This window comes from Melanostigma gelatinosum (assembly GCF_949748355.1).
Source record: "Melanostigma gelatinosum genome assembly, chromosome: 11".
In the NCBI taxonomy this organism is placed as follows: Eukaryota; Metazoa; Chordata; class Actinopteri; order Perciformes; family Zoarcidae; genus Melanostigma; species Melanostigma gelatinosum.
In genome coordinates this window covers 3,344,981-3,363,786 of record NC_136644.1, presented here as the reverse complement: position 1 = coordinate 3,363,786, position 18,806 = coordinate 3,344,981, and the positions used below count along the sequence as shown (strand labels likewise).

The 18,806-nt window shown below is 45.8% G+C and overlaps 1 protein-coding gene across 6 annotated transcripts in view; it reads right to left on the bottom strand.

Annotated features, from left to right (window-relative positions):
* LOC306784468 (adenylate cyclase type 9-like) overlaps positions 1–16,209 on the bottom strand; it is a 31,426-nt gene extending 15,217 nt beyond the window's left edge. For all 6 annotated transcript variants that reach the window (XM_079278473.1, XM_079278477.1, XM_079278474.1 and 3 more), the window contains exon 1: positions 12,675–16,209. In XM_079278473.1, the coding sequence (XP_079134599.1) occupies positions 12,675–14,580 (1,906 nt within the window). In that variant the 5' untranslated portion in view covers positions 14,581–16,209. The remainder of the gene's footprint in view (positions 1–12,674) is intronic.
* Positions 16,210–18,806: the final 2,597 nt, after the last annotated feature.

Genomic DNA, 18,806 nt, shown 5'->3' with positions numbered 1-18,806 from the left:
CTGTGGAAGGCTCGTGCCAGAGCGTATAAAACAAAACTTAAGCTGTGACAGTGAGCCGGTGTGAACAATACGAGGACACTGAAACTAAATCAGCTAAAATGGAATTCAGGCATCATACATTTAGTTATTTACACTTTTGCTTTTCCCATTCTGACAAAACGTCTTCTGTGAGACAGGCCTTGGCAGATTATCTAATTTACAAAAGTAAAAACCTTCCACAGGAGCAAAGGTACGAAATCTACGAAGCTTAGCCCACTGACAACACTTCATGTAAGACATCATAGTCCTTCATGCATAAATAGATATAAATATTATACATGTATATTTTATTTGCAGTTGGTTGAGATCGGCTGCTCAAGTGACAGAAGAACCTGAAATGATTTACTGTCATGTATTGAATTAAAAAATAGTTATTTAGGAATTTTTTTTGAAACTTTCATGTCAGTAAAAGGCCAAAAAATACTGTAGCTAGAGATGTCGAGGCGTACGTTGACCACAGACACTTATTTTGTGATCTTCCCTCTGACTGCAGACAAATTAGTGACACAGACGCAGAGGAGATAGCGAAATCTGAGTGGCAAACAGCGAAGAGACGGCGAGGGGGAGGAAGAGACCAGGAGCACTCTGAAGGTCCCAGAGTTTAGCATGCCTCGCATAACCCACATTCCTCGTCTACCTCCAGTTCAGATTTCTAACTTTATCAACAGGTTGCTCTAAACTCTAAAACAGGCCTTGAATTGTGAGGGCGTTTCGAGGTTTTGACACAATAGACACTGAAAAATGTTCCCACCATCAACTGCAGAGTAGGTTAATGTGTGTGTGTGCGTGTGTGTGTGTGTGTGTGTGTGTGTGTGTGCCTGAGCGTCAGATAGATTCTGGACAATAAAGCGCCCCCGTATCTTGTGTGTTTATCCAAACGCTGCGGCATAACAGAGCTAATCCTTTACAACTGAGTTTGTGCAGCCAAAGCCATTGAAACACATTGGTCTCACGGGTGTGTGTATATCTGCACATGTGTGCGTTTGTGTGTTGATCCTTTCCAGGCTCTGTAAAGGCAGCACTCTGGGAAAGAAACTGACACCAGCACTTTAAGGTCTCAATGCAGCTCAATGGTTTTTATTGATTTATTCAGACCAGCTGGCTGGACCAGAGAGGGTCCAGCTGAGGACGGCTACTGCTACTACAACTAGAATACACACACATATACACACACGCACACACACACACGCAGATTAAGAAATGTCCATACAGTATATATGTAGATCTAGTCATGACAACATGAGCAAAACATGGGAATAACAAACATTTCTGGGGCTTCATCTTAACATTTGTGCCTGTTTTCCACGCTTGCCAGTCAAATGACTGCAAACATTACACCGACCTTAAATCTAAAGAGATTTGAATGAGCAAGTTAAGAGCCAATTCATTTTCAAAGGGATGTTTTTACAACTTCTTCGGAGCCGAATAAGGTAACAGACGCTGGTACTCTCTGTGGGATCAAATCAAACTGGCAGCAGTCCAATGAAGTTACTGGCGGTCACTTATTCTGAGGTTGGATCCATTCAAGTCTAACTTCAGGCTCAGGTCGTTGTTTTTTGGGGTCAGAATCAAAATTTTCAAGCGTGTTTGAACAGAAACATCCGTACAAAGTATTGCACTGAAAAATCTGCAACAAACACGAACTTGCACATGAAAAATAAATGCAATAATTTGGTTGTTAATGTGTGAGTAGGTATGCAGATGCAACACACACCCTCCAAGAGGACATAGCCCTTTCTACACAAGACCCCCTATCCAGGAAATATGCGGCATCTGCCTGTCTGAGACATATCGGATGGTGAACACACACAAACATGGCCTTTCCGGCGAGTATGACTCATCCAAGGTAGTGCTCTGCAGTGTTGTCGCCTTTGCCCCACATATCCTCGTTTATTAGAAATCACCAGCAACGTGCAAACACACGCACGCACGCACGCACACACCACATGCACAGTCACTTCCACAAGACTAAGTAGAAAGAGTGTATACACGTGAACGAATGAATGAATGAACAGAAGCATCAATGGAGAGGAAGCGTAGCTGAGTCGTCACATTCCACATGTACACCACAAGACCATACACACCATAGACACACACACACACACACACACACACACACACACACATCCGAAAATGACTCTCATACGAGCACACCGAACTCACTTACACAGCCACGCATACGGATTCAAACGCATCGCACCAGTGCTGAAACATCTGGTAAATTCATCAATCGAAAAATGATCCGAAAACAATTTAGATAATTATCATAAAGACAAAGCAAAATTGTTAAACATTTGCTGCCAACAGCTTCTCAAAAGCAAGGGTTTGCAGCATCTTCTCAAGATCACATCATTGTAAAAGGCATATTTTCTTAAGCTCAGGGAAATTGTGATGGGCCATTTCTAAATACTTATTGACATCATACGGAACAAACGTGAATTAATCAACCAGACAAAAGTGTAAAAGAAGATAAATGACTTGATTATGGAAATCATCATGAGATACAGGCCTAAAAATCTCTCCGTTACCAACACTCACACTCAAATTCACATTTTTGATTGCATGCCTACAACACATACACTCTCACCCTCTAAACATACTGCATGCTAAGACACACACACACACACACACACACACACACACACACACACACACACACACCAAGGCTCGGCTCGGCGGTCCCCGTGTGGGAGTGTCTGGCTGAATGTTTTAGACCGAGGCTGACATTTCAGCCGATCCCCACAGGACCGTCCCAAACCTGATGATGTACTTCCTGACAAATAACCTTTGACCTTATGGCGGCTTCCAAGCGCATGATCGAAATCATCCCCCGGTGACCCCAAAGGTCGCCAGCTCCCCTTTGGTCCCAACACACAGAAAAGTGAAAATGTGTGTGAGCATGAGAGACAGAGGGAGACAAAGAGAAACGTTAACATGCAACATTTACTCAAACTGATGAAGCATCAAAGCAACTTAAATCAACCTCAAAGCCGAGGCAGAGAAAGATGAAGGCTTAACTTCCCCTTTCCTCCACGAGACTCATCAAACCTTTTCTCTCGTTCTTCACTTTCATCTTGCTGCTTGGAACAGTCAGAAAATAAACAACTCCAGCGCTAAGAATAGACTTCAACTCGTTTTCCCTCTTCACAGACTTCCCACTGTCCAACTTCTACTCAACTGTGGCTCAAACCTTCGACTTCTTCTCTTTAGTCCTTCCAAACCTGACACGTGTACCTTTCGCAGCCTCTCACCACCTGTTGTTATACCTAGCTACTCTGTCTTGTCTCTGCTGTCATGCTCTCTCTCATTTTGCAGCCATCTTCCTTTCACTTAAACCTTCTCCCATCGGTCTTGTTTTTTTTTCTACCCCCCCCCCCCCCTCCAGTTTTCTCCCTGGTCACTGGCGGGTCTTGAGAACAGGCCTGGTGCAAAAGCAGATGCCTCCATATTTGGACACGCTGATGGAACCGAGGGATGAGGCTCTCGCACGATCCTCCTTCAAATACGCTCCCATTCCTCCCTCCTATCCATCTATCCATCCATCCCTCCTCCTCCTCCCTTCCTTCTTTTCTACCATCATTTTAGTCCAGGCTGTTCCTCACTTGCTCCCTATTCTTCCTCCCTCCCTCCCTTTCTTTTGTCTCTCCACCTCCTCTAACTCATTTTTTTTTATTTAACAAAGCCTCTGCTGGCAGCGTAGCGGTTCAGACTCCCTCGGTTTGGGACCTTTGTCACATCGTCCCTGGGGTACAGTAAGGTATCCAGAACTTGTTCCAACTGGAACCAATTCTACAGACTACGAGTCTGGAACCCAATGAGAAACAACACCGCTTAAAGAAATATGGCTGCCGAAAAGTTTTCTTTGGCCTCATAGATACAAACATCACTGTGTTTTCCTTTCAAACAAGAATTTGAACAACAAACTGAGAAGCAAAATTGGAATCAGAATTGACAAAAATCAAAATGATACCCGAACCCCCTCTCTCTTTCTGTTGTACTCCAAATAACATCTGACTATTGGTTAAATAATACACACATGCTGTTTTATTCATTCAAAATCTGCTTTCCCTCTGAAGATCCTACAAGTGTGTGTCTGTGTTTGTGACATATAGTGCCGTGAGTTGACAGTTGACGCACTCTGACAGTCACTGCGTCACTCACTTTCTCTCTCGCGCACGCACACACACACACACACACACACACACACGCACGCACGCACACGCACACACACAGCTGTTAAAAGACATTGTAGTGTCTCACTTCACAGAGGCTAGAGTTTCTCTGGGGGCGGCTGTCGCTCAGCGGCAGAGGACAGTCCTTGAGCAGGAAGTGACCCACCGAGCCAACGACAACTGACACGTCACTGTGTTTCATGCATGAGCAAACACTTGGCCACATTTAATCTCCAAGCATGCTGGGAGGTGAAGCGTCGCGGAATTAGAATACACGTGTACAGCGGAGTTTGTTCTACTTATTAGGTCCTCTCTTCATTGAGCATAATTTCAGGGGTGCACAGACGCACTTGATTCTGCTTCATTCTGCTGTCTGGCATGGATTTGTCGACCACTCACACACTTGCATGCGCACACGCACACACATAACTCCCCTGCTGCCCTGGGAGAGACTGTGGGAAATCCTTGGGAAAGGGTCAAGACCAGAAAACATGCTCCGTCTTCTTCTTCTTCTTCTTCTTCTCTCTCTCTTCTGTTCTTCTTTTTAATGTCACACGACTCACTCCTTCCACAGACCACCAGGGAACAGCGCGTTACATGCCGTTTATAGTAGCACTTGACCGATTCAGGTTTTTGAAAGCCAGTACTTACATTTTTTTAGACAGACATCTCAGAGGATTTGTTCCAAGCACTTTCATGCTTAAAAAAAGAAAATCACCAATTTGCAGTATTTTATCTGACATTCACAGTGGCCATATTGTTGTGGTTTTTGGTTCGTGGCATCTCTTTCATTCTAAAACACAAACTACAACACTTAAAGAGCTTCAGGTCTTTAAAAAGGGCGTACTTCTTGTCTCACTACTTTGCATTAATATTCAACACTTACTCATTGAGAAATCCATCAGAGTAGAAGCATGCCGATTTCTCCACTACAGCCTTTTCAGACCTGACATTAACGTGCGTCTTGGGAGATCCAATCGCAAGTGGACAACTCTGGGAGTGAATGCACCCGAGACGTGTTTAGAACAAATCGAGATCCAATCGCTGATTCAGCGGTGGTCCGCATATGGCCACATCATTCTAGCGGTGCATATGCTAATGTGTCCTGGGCCGCATTGAAGGACCGCCTACCCGAATGACACGTGTGTGAGCTTATAGGTGTTGTGCTGCCGGAGCGCACCAGAAGGAAGCTCCGACACCTTTTTCTCTCTCTCTCTCGAAGTGACGAAATAGAATATTCGCAGTTCGCATAATCAGATTTAAATTCATAAACTGTTTTTTTTAAGCGCTTGAAGATCCAAACATGTAACGCAAGAGAGCTAATGTTGTAAGCAGTAATGCCAGTAAGGGGTACACAACGCTATCCTCCTTAATTGGAGAAACTAGCTTTCTACCTCGGACTCTTCCCTGTAGTCATTCTCCACCTACATATACTGAGCAACTTCATGTGACTTCTTTGAGGCCAAAGGGCACGCTGAGAAACAGAGCAAATTGTCTATTGAAGTAGGCGGGTTAAGGGAAAGAGGGCACACCTTGCAAGGAAGGCACTTTGGCGAACCGACAACTGCCCTCTTGACATTCCCTACAGAGTGTGGGACTCCCGGTGAAGTCGCATTCTGGGGTAAGGTATGAATGAACAGTTCGACTGGCACGACCACACGCCACCATAAGAAGGACTCCGTGTGTTTGTCTCGCTTTCTCTGCTCGTGCTTTGACATATTGTGTTTGAGACAAAGTCTGGCTCCCCACATTATCATCCTGGTACAGGAGAGAAAATAAAGCTCAGGCTTGTTTGTATTTCTTCAAACCGACACCAATCGTCTTGGGCGGCGCTAAGCACAGGAAGCAGCGTCGGTGTCTTTGTAACACAGATGGCGCAGCTACAGTCATGGAAGGGGAGGAGAATGCCAGCAGCAATGGGCGGCCAATGACAGGCCTATACACGGTCTACAGACTACAGACCAGTGATTGGCCAAGTCTTATCCTTACTTTTCCCCCCCGAGTTGGCTGTTAACCCTCTTTGTCTCTCTCTCTTATACGCTCTTCAGCTATAAACCAGTGCAAAGGAAGCTCATGGATTTTTTAACAGGCTTGAGGTCGCACTCTGTATCTATTATTCAGAACAGCCGTTTAACACAGCTCCACTCCAGCATACTTGAGTTGGCGCACACACACACACACACACACACACACACACGGGACAGTAGAGACAACCAGCTGCTGTTGCCACACTGGCACATACAGCTGTCGCAAAAGTGGAATTTTAAACACACAGATTAACTGGCAGATAAATAGGAGATAATGTGGCCCAGTGTGTCAGTTAGTGACAGTGACAGGCATCGGCATAGTCAGACAGGCCTTGGGCACCAGGAAGTGAATTATCAAGACGATCCACCGTTCGATTAACCAGCAGTGTGCTTGACACGACAGAGGAAATATTTTCCCAAAGTGACAGCATTGCAAAAGTTTAAAAAACCCACTGCCGGTGGCCTGGTGGTCTGAGCTGCTGCTGAACGGGCAAATAAAATACTGCAGGGTGGTGCCAGTGAAGGAAATGCAAGTCACCGTGTGTGTAATAAAACAGCAAATGAGAGCAGGTGGAGAGTGCATCCACCCGTAACAGGTCACACTCCTGTAATTCATTGCAGGGCTTCATTTGGTTATGAGATAATACTTTAGTGTCTGTTAAATACGATTCGTCCAAACACCGTTCTGTAATTCTTCGTTGAATGACACAAACACAACATCCTGGACAGACCGGTCAAAAATAATGAAATACAATACGAGCAGGTGACTCATCCGTTTGGATTTAGTTCATCACAGAAATGAACTCAGGCTTCTTCTAAAAATGGATGAATGTCTTAACTGCCAGCTAAAGATTGAGTGTATGTGTTGGCACACTACGCATCCAATCGGGCTAGGACAGGACAGGGTCGGGCACGCTTATCAACACTGAACACACACACACACATTTGACTCAACACATTCTTGAGAAATAGGAATGACAAATCTTTCGTGAAATACGTGCGGTGGATGAATTAAAAAAAAAGCAGATGAGACAACGATGTGGGAGAGAGAACGACTGTCTGACACAACAGACTCTGAGAGAGAGAAAGTGTTATTACAGCTCTATTAGGAGAGAGGGTGAGAGAAGAGGAGCGTGAGGAAGAGAAGAAAGAAGACTATCTGTCTTTTCTCTCTCTGAAACACACACACACACATTACTGATAATGAGATTAGGAATTACCTAATATAATACTGTAGGAAGACATTATGTGAGTTATTGTAGGTCCATTCCGGTACAATTTGCGTGCGTGTGCAGCACTGGCAAGTCAGGCAGAGCAGCGCTGATCTTTGAATGTCTTTTCTGTTAAACCTCTTACTTGTTGCTGAATTGTATCAATATTTCAGAAAATGTGACGTCTGTTGGCCATGTGCATTGTCAAATGCAGACGGAGGTCATTTCCAAAACATTGTGAATAAAAACAAACAAACCAGGAACTCAAACTTGTGCGCCACAGAATCCTAAATGGAATAGATTCGTGTCCCTTTACGAGGATATGAGAGGCGCACAAGCAACAAAACACTGCTGCTGTCAAGGATATTAGACAAGAGGAATTTGACGAGCTGGCCAGGTTTCAAAACGGCTTTTTAACCGTGTGTTAAGTCACGAGAAGGACGGGATTAATCCATGAAAGAACTGCCTATGGTGTGAAAGCCACACCGAGGGTAAAGACACAAGTTGTGGTAAAAAATGGTGCAAAAACAAAAGAAACAGCAATCTAGCCGATTAACACGACAACAATCGCAATGTATTTGTTTTGTCTCTCTCCTTCACCGGCTGCCTGGTCGTCGTCTTTCCTCTGATTTCACATGTGCAGCTCTCCTGTTACTGGATGCTATTTTTCTTTTCACGCCGTTATCATACACAACGACAACCAGACGCAGACAGAGACACGCAGACAGAGACACGCAGACACGCTTGCAGGACCACCTAGTCAAGCGATTACAGTTGACCTGTGAACCCTGTAGGAGCGGCGGCGCTGAAAACCAATGAGGTGGAAGTCGAAGCGGCGCCGAAACAACACCATGTTGGGTCACAGGCCTCAGGGCAACCGTCCCCGCTCAACTTCATACGGAGCATTGCTCTCGCATAAACGCACACATAACACAGGCACACGGGATAGGAGATATTTACTGACGTACAAAGGGACACTGAAAGTAGTGTGTGTCACAGTGCAGGAGAGGGAAGAACACAGAGACACATGCACAGGGAGTTTACTCTACAAAGACAACAATAAAAGGCCGAAATTAGTTTCTACTCTCTGTGCTCACCTCTCAGTCATAAAACTCTGTGTGTGCACGTGCATCTATGTATCTCAGGCACAAAGACTTTGATCAGTCATTTTGTTTTATGTCCTTGATGTCTTATCTTCTCCCCGAGCTCTGTAATAAAACTAAAGTCTGCTGAAAAAGGCTGAGAAACTTCGGCCGCAGAAAGTAAACATGAAACACCCTTCTTTTTCTCTTTTTTATATTATTTTTTGTCTTTATTCATCATTTATAGTTTTCTGTTAATGATTATTATTCATTATTGCAGTGGAACCGGTCAATATTTAGTAAATGTACCTTAAAATGACATAAATGTTTCTTGTTAATAAAGAATTTTCTGCTGATGAACTCATCAATTAATCAACTCATCTCTAGATTGGGCAGAATATGCTTTTTTAATAACAGATATTTAGATTTGTCATCGTAGAAAAAGCACCGGCGTTACTAATAACATTAACAATGTCAAGAATCTCAAGAAGCAATGAAAGCGAGTCAGCATGCCCTGAAACTGAAATGGCTAAATACAATTCAGCCTCGTGTTTTATATTTTCTCTTAATGCCTTTCTGTCTCCGATTGCCTTCTTGATGAAAGGTGCAATACAAATACATTAGCCTCTCCTGGTCTTGTTCTTCTTGTAAATAAAAGTCCTGCCATGAACAAAGAAAAGTGGGGCAGTGCTCGTGACAAACCGCCATCCTTCCCTACGCAGCCTGAATACAATGTGTAGACATTTCATGACATCAGTGAGCCAGGAAAACCTCACCGTCAGATAAGTTACCGTTTGTCTTGACCCATTCGTTTAAAAGTCCCAGTCTCAACAGAACTTCACACAAACTCATGAATGTATTTCCATGAAATTTGGCGCTAAGGTCAATAAACTACTGATCGTGTGTTATGGTGATCTAGCTGTCGCGTCTCCCTCAGTCCACAGGAGAAAACAGGATGAAGAAGGGGATTTTAAGATAAAGCCAGAGTGGAGAATGGCAAACGACCCACTGAGGGCCGGTCTGCCATTTGCTTCTGCGTGTTTCAGTGACATGTTTGATTTAGCTCAGACGAACCATCCGGAGGCCATGAACTTCCCAAAGCAACACACTGCTTTGGAAGAATAAGGTTGTTTGGTGTATATGTACACACACACACACACAAAGAAAAAGACACGCAAACAAGCACAAATTTGTGCGCGCAAACACACACTTCCACACTTCCAGACTGAAACTGACCAGATGCCAGTGTCAACCTATGACACCATTAGACCAGTTCAAGGCCTGAACCTTGAGTCTGCCGATGCATACAACATGCTGAACTATGCCGAGCTGTGAGAGTATATTTTAATGAGAGTAAAATGTGAGGAAAACTGCACGATAAACAACAAAGTGAAACGTGAAAACGGCCATCTCCTGAGACAACCACAGATAGACGGGGAAGAAATCCTTTGGGCAGATGTGGGAGAAGCTTGCTACCGTAGTCCTGATGTGCTTGAATGAAAAGCCCTTTTAAAAACACACACACACACACACACACACACACACACACACACACACACACACACACACACACACGGAGAAGATAAGGGAAGTGTAAGCAAGAGTAGATGCTGACAATCACCGGGGTGGCCAAAGAGTGACTGTCTATGAATTCGACCGGCACACACAAACTGTTTAAAATGAAAGTATTAAGAGTTCCAAAGCAATACAACACTATACACTGTATTTGTGTACTTTTCAGAGTTTTGCACAGTTCAAACTTAATCTAAGATCATAAAAATATTGCTTATTTAGCCGAGTATTCTAAATCATCACTGCATACCTGCATTTGTCAACAGGGGGGTATGACTCATGCCTTCATTTTTCATGAAACACACACAGCAGATGTGTGCGATTTGGCAGTGAATACAGTCTTGACAAAGTCTACGTTTCATGTACTGCACTTCGGTGGGACATTGACTGCCGCTGCGTCAATGTAACACTTAGATTCAGTGCACTTCTGATACAACTGCTGACAAACTACCAACTCGCTGCATTCATGGTCAAACAAAGCCAACTCTGCTTCGGTGTTGTTGTTCAAAGGAAAGCGTGGTGATGGGTATTTATTTAGGGACTGACAGAAAGAGGATGGTTGAAAGCACGCTATATGCGGCAGATCTCTCGGGGGGGGGGGGGGTTCGAAAGCAAAGCCTTGATGAAAGACCAGCAGCAATAAAGCAGCGTTACACAACAGACCACACGTGAAGGCCTGGGTGACAGGCGAGAGGCTGAGGCAATGAATGTGATGACACAGCGAGGATGAGGAAAAGCAGAGGGAGGGAAGTGGAAGGGAAGGAGACGGAGAAAGAGACGGGGGAGGGGGACAAAAGACAGAAAGACGGAAGAGCCAACAGACAGATAGGAGCGATGATTCAATATGATCATTTACCGTCTTTCAATGGAAACGTATTGTGATGAACTCTTACACCGAGATGTCGTGATGCACAGTTACTGATGATAACAACACTCACTACTCTTCATTTGTCAAGTATTTGGTTCACAAAAGAGCGTATGAACCATGTGGTTGTTTCATGTAGACTATTTAAAAACTAGTTTATAAAACTCAAGGTGTTGCGAGACAAATCTCGGGAAAACGGGACGAATTCATGATGATCACACCAACATCATGAACGACGACAGAAAACGGATTTGTTCATTGATTTCAAATATCTCCAGTCTCTCTATTTCCTACACAAAGTGGTAGTTATGTGATTCTGACAAAAAAACCATGTCAACCCCTCTTTGTCGCTGCTAGAGAAGCAACCCGTTGTGGTCGGAGCAGCAAACTGTGCGTCTCTGTTTCAGCAGGACACGAGATGCCGTTCTCCCCGTTTTCACTCCCTCAACAAAAGCTGCATGTCAACATCTCACTCCGCCACTGTTTGCCAGTCTGGAAATAGAGAGCGATGGCACCATTTAGAGCCAAGTGTGAATACACTCTGACACAAGGCCCTGACAATAGATCATACAGTCTCTATTCTGTGAGAGACCTAAGATTAGAAAGCCCACGAGGAATCCCCTGCTGGAGAGAGTTTAGGTCCATCGATGCTGCTCTCCAAAGAGTATTGAGTCAGGCTGAGCTTGTGTGTGTAAATGGTGGGGTGGGGGGTGGATGTTGAACAAGTCGCTCACCACTATTCACATCCTACAAGCGTTGGCCAAATATGATGAACTCCTGTTTAATCCACTGAAATCCAATCCAGTACGATACCTGCATCAGTACAGTAAAGCCGGTCAGCCCTCCTGTTATCAGATGCAATCTCTCAGCTCAAACATTCTGGCCCACCACAACAACAAGCTTAATAACACAGTCAAGAGATATGAACCCAACATTGCACTGAGCGTCAGCTCAGCCAAACACATTTTGTGTGATTAAAAACTGTATTTATTCCAAGAGAAGGCCTGATCTGTGCAGCAACATCATCAAATACAACAGCCTTTAAGACGCGGACGTTAAAGCGTCTTCATCTTCTGTACGGTGAGTATTCTCCAGTGAAACGCAATATATAGCGTTGTACAGTTACAAGAGGGATTTAATCAAATAATTCTCTTTTGATTGGGCCGCTAAAAAAAAATATAGGCTTTGAATTGGTTTGGTCATGACTGAAACATTTGCGATTTCATATCAGCTGCTTCTGAATGTTAAATGAAACCCCACAACATGTCTCTGTTCACGGCGCTCTAATCTCTTAATCCTGTCGCCCGATCTCCTGTTGGTACAGCGTTTCAACAGGACTAACGGGTCAGATCAAATATTTTAGTGTCATCTAGGCACGCAGTGAACCCGCTAAACCCTGATGACCAAGTGCAACATGTTCAGACAATGTAGGCATTCGATCTTTACCCTATAGTCCGAATATATTCAAATGCAATGCGCTATTTCTATTATTCTTAATAGTACTGTTATCGTTATTATTACCACGATATATTTTTAGCTGTCGCTGCACTGGTCGGCTTTGTATCACGGCTGTGGCTCACAAGTAGAGCGGTTTGTCCAGGATCTTTTAAAAAGGGAAACACATTTGGGTGTCAACAAGCCATTCAGATTTGGTTCGGCTTCCTTTGTCACATGCAACGAGAAGTTAGAGGTGAACAGCCACTTACCCTTCAGTTTCTCCACCACACTCTGTCCGGCTCTCTCTGCCACCTGCCCGTCCTCCCTCTGGTAATGGTCATCCAGGAATCGGGCAGTAGCTTCTGACAGGTGGACCTTGCCCGCCACGCCCAGCTGCTCCATCAAGTTAGCCAGATTGACATCATTTGACCACACGTCAAACTTGAAGCGCTTTATTCCCAGGATCCCGCACAGGACGGTGCCCGTATGGACGCCAACGCGCATGCTGACGGTCTCGCGCGTCTCCTGGCAGAACTGCTCGATGGCCTGGATCATGCCCAAGCCCATCTCTACACAGCAGTTGGCGTGGTCCGGCCGAGGCTCGGGGCAGCCAGCTACACAGTAGTAGCAGTCTCCCAGAGTGCTGATCTTCTCACAACAGGTTAGTTCACAGAGACGGTCGAAACGGCCAAACAGGTCATTGAGGAGGCCCACCAAGGCTGGTGCTGACTTATTGGCGGACATTCGAGTGAAACCCACAATATCCGCAAAGAGGATGCTGACAGGCTCCATGCGTTTCATATTGAAAGGCCGAAAGATTATCTGTCCACTGGGGATGGAGGTCTTCTTGCGTTTGTGATTGTTGTGCGGGTGACTCTTGGCACTTGTGGCACTTTGGGCTTGTGAAGCTCCACCGCTTCCTCCGCCACCCATTGAGACGGCCGAGGCAGAGCAGGCGCCGGAGGAATAACGCTTGCCAGAGTTCTCACCGCCACCCTCATCGTCACCTTGTTTCATCAACTCATCGGCAACTCGCCGCGGCATGACAGAGTGGATCATACGCTCTTTCAAGGCCTTCTCCACCTCCAAGTCTTTGCCGTGCATGATGGCCTGGCCGACTTTAAGGAAGGTGCTGCGGGAACGCACCTCCGACATGATGAACAGGTGGATGCCGATGACATGGGCGCACAAGTGGAGCAGAGCTTTGGCCGGGCCTAGCCAGCGGAGGGTGTCTTCTTCCCAATCGGAACCTGAACCCTCTAACCCTGTGGCCCATCTAGTAGTGTCATAACTCTTTTGAAGCAATGGCAGCCATTCTAATGCCTCAAATAATATAGAATACAGGAGCCCCAGTATCACGGAGGCATACAGACGGACATGGAGGACGCTGTATAACAACAACAAAACCTCCATGCACAGGGAGAAGGTGCCCACGGGGGAGATGCAAGGGGTTAGAGGCGGTGCTACTTGGTCCGGCGAGTGATATGAGGCGTTCTCACCGCCAGCCCACTCAGTGTAGCCAGCAGTCTGCGTCTGTGGAGCTAAGGTAATGGCGAAGGTGAGCGCGATCAGGAGCAAGGAGGTTTGGTTGTACAGCCATGTGTAGGGCTGGGTTAAGGTGAACAAAAAGAGGAGCACCAGGAGGACAAAGAAGGAGGCTGTGGGTACGAGGAAGGCCACAGGGTCGCAGCGGTCACTGTTGACCCCGAAGTACACCCCCCAGAGTACAGCTGCCACTGCCAGGTAGAACAGGACATAACGGAAGCGCCGCTGTGTCTGAGGAAAGCACCTCTCTTGGCACGCGTCTTCCAGGATTGGGGAGTCAAACTTGGGGTCCCAGCACTGAGCAGCGGAGCGTTCGAACAGTGGCGGTGCCTTCCTGGCCACCCTCGAAGTTGAGACCCCGGCCGGTTTAATGTCTGCCGAGCTGCAGCTGGAGGAGATACTGTATTTGTGGAGGTTAGGGTTCGTTTTCCTCACGGCCCTGTAGCCTCCTCCTCCTCCTCCTCCTCCTCCTGCTGCTGCTCCACTGCTGGCAGTCCTCAGTGGCTCGTGGTGATGCACGTGTGGCGCGCTGTTGCTAATCCGCACGGTCACGGCGCCATCGCCGCTGGAGTCACAGCTCACTTCCGTGCCATGCATGAGGAGCTGCCGGTGATGTTGCAGAGTGGCCATATTGACTGGTGGGACGAGGAGACGAGGGTGTTGCGGGGAGAGGTGTTGAAGATGAATAATATCTTCTGATGGCCCTCAGGCAATTAGACGAGGTGCCTGGGCACCATGTGTGCACGTGGGGCACGGAGAGGAGGGGGGGGGGGGGTAAGAGAGTGACAGGCGGGCAGACAGAGAGGGAGAGAGAGACAGAGCGCGCAAAGGTGTTTGTTGGAACAATCACAGTGCATGGATGGTGAGCACGGCACAGCAGCCTGCACACTCACTCACACAAGACGCGCCGTTCCAGTTTCTTGAGCAGTTCATCCTCCGACCCCGGGTTTGCGTCACTACTCGCATTACATGTATCCTTCTCCAAAGAGGCTCTGGGCCTGAGCCCGGCTTTCCCGCCAGCTGAGGTTAAAACACTGTCATCACTCTTTCTGCCTCCTGAATTGAACATCCTTCTCGGAAAGGACTGGTTCGTGATGCAACGTTTTTACACGACTGGAAATGACCTCCTCTGTGTGTGCGCGCAATATCTCGATACTGCTGACATTCCAAAGCCAGCGTCAGGGAAAAAATCCCAGATTTGTCTTTATTCCGAAATTACGTTGTTGCAGCATTCAGGTCCAGAGCTTCATTGGATGAGCTGATACAACGACAGGCTGTCAATAGTTGGCGTTGTGCAGCAAGTGGCTTCAAAAAGGTCCACTGTCCCTGTTACCTTCACCATGCGCGAGGAATGGTCCTTTTACACTTCCTTTGCTAACTTAAAGAGAAAAAAACACCGACACAATATTCTCGTTATGATCAGCTAATAGTGCTAAAGTAAACATATGTGGACAGCAGGAATTGTCCAGCTTAAAGCATTAAATGCGTGTAAGAAAAAATATTTTCCCAAAAAAATAAAGTCCTCACTTAAAAAGACTGTGTTCTCGTTTCACATAAAGTCGTTTACTTTTAGTGATAATGCCGATTTAAAACAGTTGATTACGTTGATTTAAAAAAAGTTGTGTGATCTGTAAATAAGGCGGCTTTACCTTCCACTACACCCCTTCTCGTGGCTCAGTGTGCTAAAGATTTGCATGTCTTACTCCCATGCGTTCTCCTTTCATCTCTATTCCAGTGGCCCATGAAATGTTCATTCGGGAGTCCTGTCCAGTCCAAGATCCAGATCATAAGAGGCCTGACAGGCAGGCCTATTCCCACGGATCCAGCCCCGTCCTTTCCTGAACTCCCACTCCGGATCTCCACCGTGTATTCCCCCTCTTCCAAAGAGGGGGTCGGGGTATGAATTATTCAAAGACGCGTAATCCGAAAAGAGAAACGCAGTGAAAAATACCGTCCGCTGACCCAGATTAGCGTAGGTTTGCCTCTGCTGGGAGTGTCTGCAACTTGTTGCGCGCAGTTGGCAAAATATACAGCTACGAGGAACAGCCTCGGACGGAACAGGCTGGTCTATAAATAGTGATGATCAAAACTCCTGCAATAACAACACCAACAGCGTGTGCTTTCCATCAGCGTAATCTGTGGAATAACAGACGCTCTTAATACAAAAAAAAACCCGAATATAGTCGGCTACTGATACATCAACGCCGTAAAACGCGTGCAAAACGTCAGCGATCGGGCCCCTGTGGTTTCCAAAAAAGCTCCCAAACTTTTTTCCCAGGCCGTATTTCCTGCGTTTGGAGAGGAGACCCAGTTATTTGGAGCTGAGGCTGGATTTCCTCCCCTCGCACTCTCTCCCCCCTCAGAGGAAAAGACGTAGAAAATCCCCAGAGCAATAAAGGAAACCCCTTTTGTCTACCTCCTCGGTGGGACGATCAAAAAACGCCCCACAATCGGCACCATCTCCTTATCGCAACTAATTCCTTCGGTCTGGGTAGCGCTAGATTCCGCTGGCATGCGTGTGTCCAACAAACACAACACTGCGCGCTCTTGGCTGTGGTGCGTCCTCTTCCGTCGGCCGCTGGTTGCCTCCCTTTCCCCCCTCTCCTGGTATCGCTCTCTGCTGGAGTTTAGGGGCTAAATAAAAACAGACCACCAGCGGGACTCCCGTGGATGCTCTCCGTCTGAACGTGATATCTCTCCACTCGTGGAACTGCCACCATCTTCGCCGTGACTGGGTCGGAAATCCTCCCCCAGCTGTTGTGGCGGCGAGGGTTGCTGTGACCAGCCTGTCACGCGAACCACGGTTTCAAAAAAAATAAAATCGGTTTCCGGTGTTGCCTTGCAAGCAAGGACGGACAATAAATGGGATTATCAGTTAAATATTTGAATGTGGGCTTGTACAGGACGGCTCCAGAACACAGCTCACAAAGGACACGCCTCGTCTTGTGTCGGTTAAAGAAGCACGATCCAAAAAGAATCCAGTCAGTCGTGATGTTTGACGGTAACTACTTAGCCAGCGTTAGCGAATGACAGTTGCCGTTGCGCACAAACTTCTCGGTGAAGTTGTGTCACAGCCAGACACGCATTTGTGGGACGATGGAGGAAATCGCTCTGCAGCTAATAGAAGGATGAACCTCCGTGCGCGGACTGTTAACTGCACGTGAACCCTGCACCACGGAAGGGAACCGAACTACGCGGTGCATTTCACAAACTCGCAGCCAAGTGAAACGCCATTTAACTGAGTCAACTGGTTCTGCTCATAAGCAACGTTAATAACAGCTTTTAAATCATGCCTCACACCTGCATCATTACACACTCAAGTGCAGTGTTTTCAGGTGGAATACTGCCTTGAACGTGACACTAACATTGGCTGTTCTCAAGATATTAATTCACAGATCCCAGTCGTTCCTAATTCGCCTCCTGTAATGACACACTGATTCACGGGGAGTGTGTTGAGTTTAGTGTGGCCTATTGAACCCACCATATAAGTGCCTCTAATGAATATGTGTTTGTCTTAAAGCAGTGACGTATGGCACATGACATTGCACTGTATTCCTGTTATGTAGCCTTTCAAGACATGTACTTGGACTTCAAACTAAAACATGACATGAATTACTCATAAAAGCTCATTGACAATGTTCACCATTTAAAAAAATACTATATTGCCAATGCCTGAAGGCAGTAATTCTACTATTGATCTGTCACTTTTCCATGATTACACGTCCCAAAATTGGCTACGAGCCTTAACGAGAGGAGCAGAATTAGTCTTTATGTCTTTCTTTTTCTCTTTAATTTGTCTCCAATAAAAGCACTCTGTTGTATTTGTTGTACTTCTTTCTCTCAGATAAACACAAAAACCCTTTCAAACCGGCACAGATATCAAGCAGCAATCATGTTTCTGTCGAAAACATTTCCCAGGAAATGTGATCTATTGAGAAAAACAAAGCTGGAGTTTTTTTGTTTTTTTTTACTAGTCATGACTATTTCATTTCCTATATTATTTTCCTATCGTACAATAATTCACTTTGTAAAGATGCACCTTTCATATTGTCTGGGGGTGTGTCTGGTCGGAGTTTGGGTTAGTCGTTTTTAAAGGGGCTCAAAACTACACACAGATTTCACAGAATGTAGAAATAAATAATAGAAATAAATAATAAATAAATAAAGAGGTGTGAAAGGAGCTTGTCAGTTGGCAAACGTTTAATTTCGAAGGCCAAATATATTGAAGAAAGACATACTATGAGAAATAAAGGAGGCTGGTTTACTGTTCAAAGGCCTGTTACACAATACGTGTTATTGTTGTCATTTATGTCTCTATGGCTATCAAACATCCAAGGCATATGCATGAATGGACACTATACTGGCGTCGCTATGGACCACACTGTATTTTCAGCTGGTGATAGATGAGATTGTGAACAGCAATAAATAAGAATACATGTGTGTCCTCTGCCTTTGAACAAGCCGTCATGTTTAAACTTTGAATCCAATAAAGCAATAAACCTCTGTGCACCATGCAAGTGAGTGTGTGTGTGTGTGTGTGTGTGTGTGTGTGGTATGAGGGTGGCGTGTGTGCGTGCTTATGCTCGAGAGCTTACAAGAGGTCTGTTTGAAGAGTTGATGAAGCTGCACTGATAAGTCTGTGTTAACATTGTTCCTTAAACCCGGGAGCACTGCCCGTCAACTCAGCAAACACAGATAATAAACCGATTATTACCTTATACGTTCAGCACTTATTACATATGCACGGGTGTGTTCATGCCCTGTGTCACGTGACACTCACACAGCTCAGGGTCAGCAGCAGGACAGCTGCAGATTTATAAAAGTGTTTAAAAGAAGCAGCAGTGAGGAGACGAGCT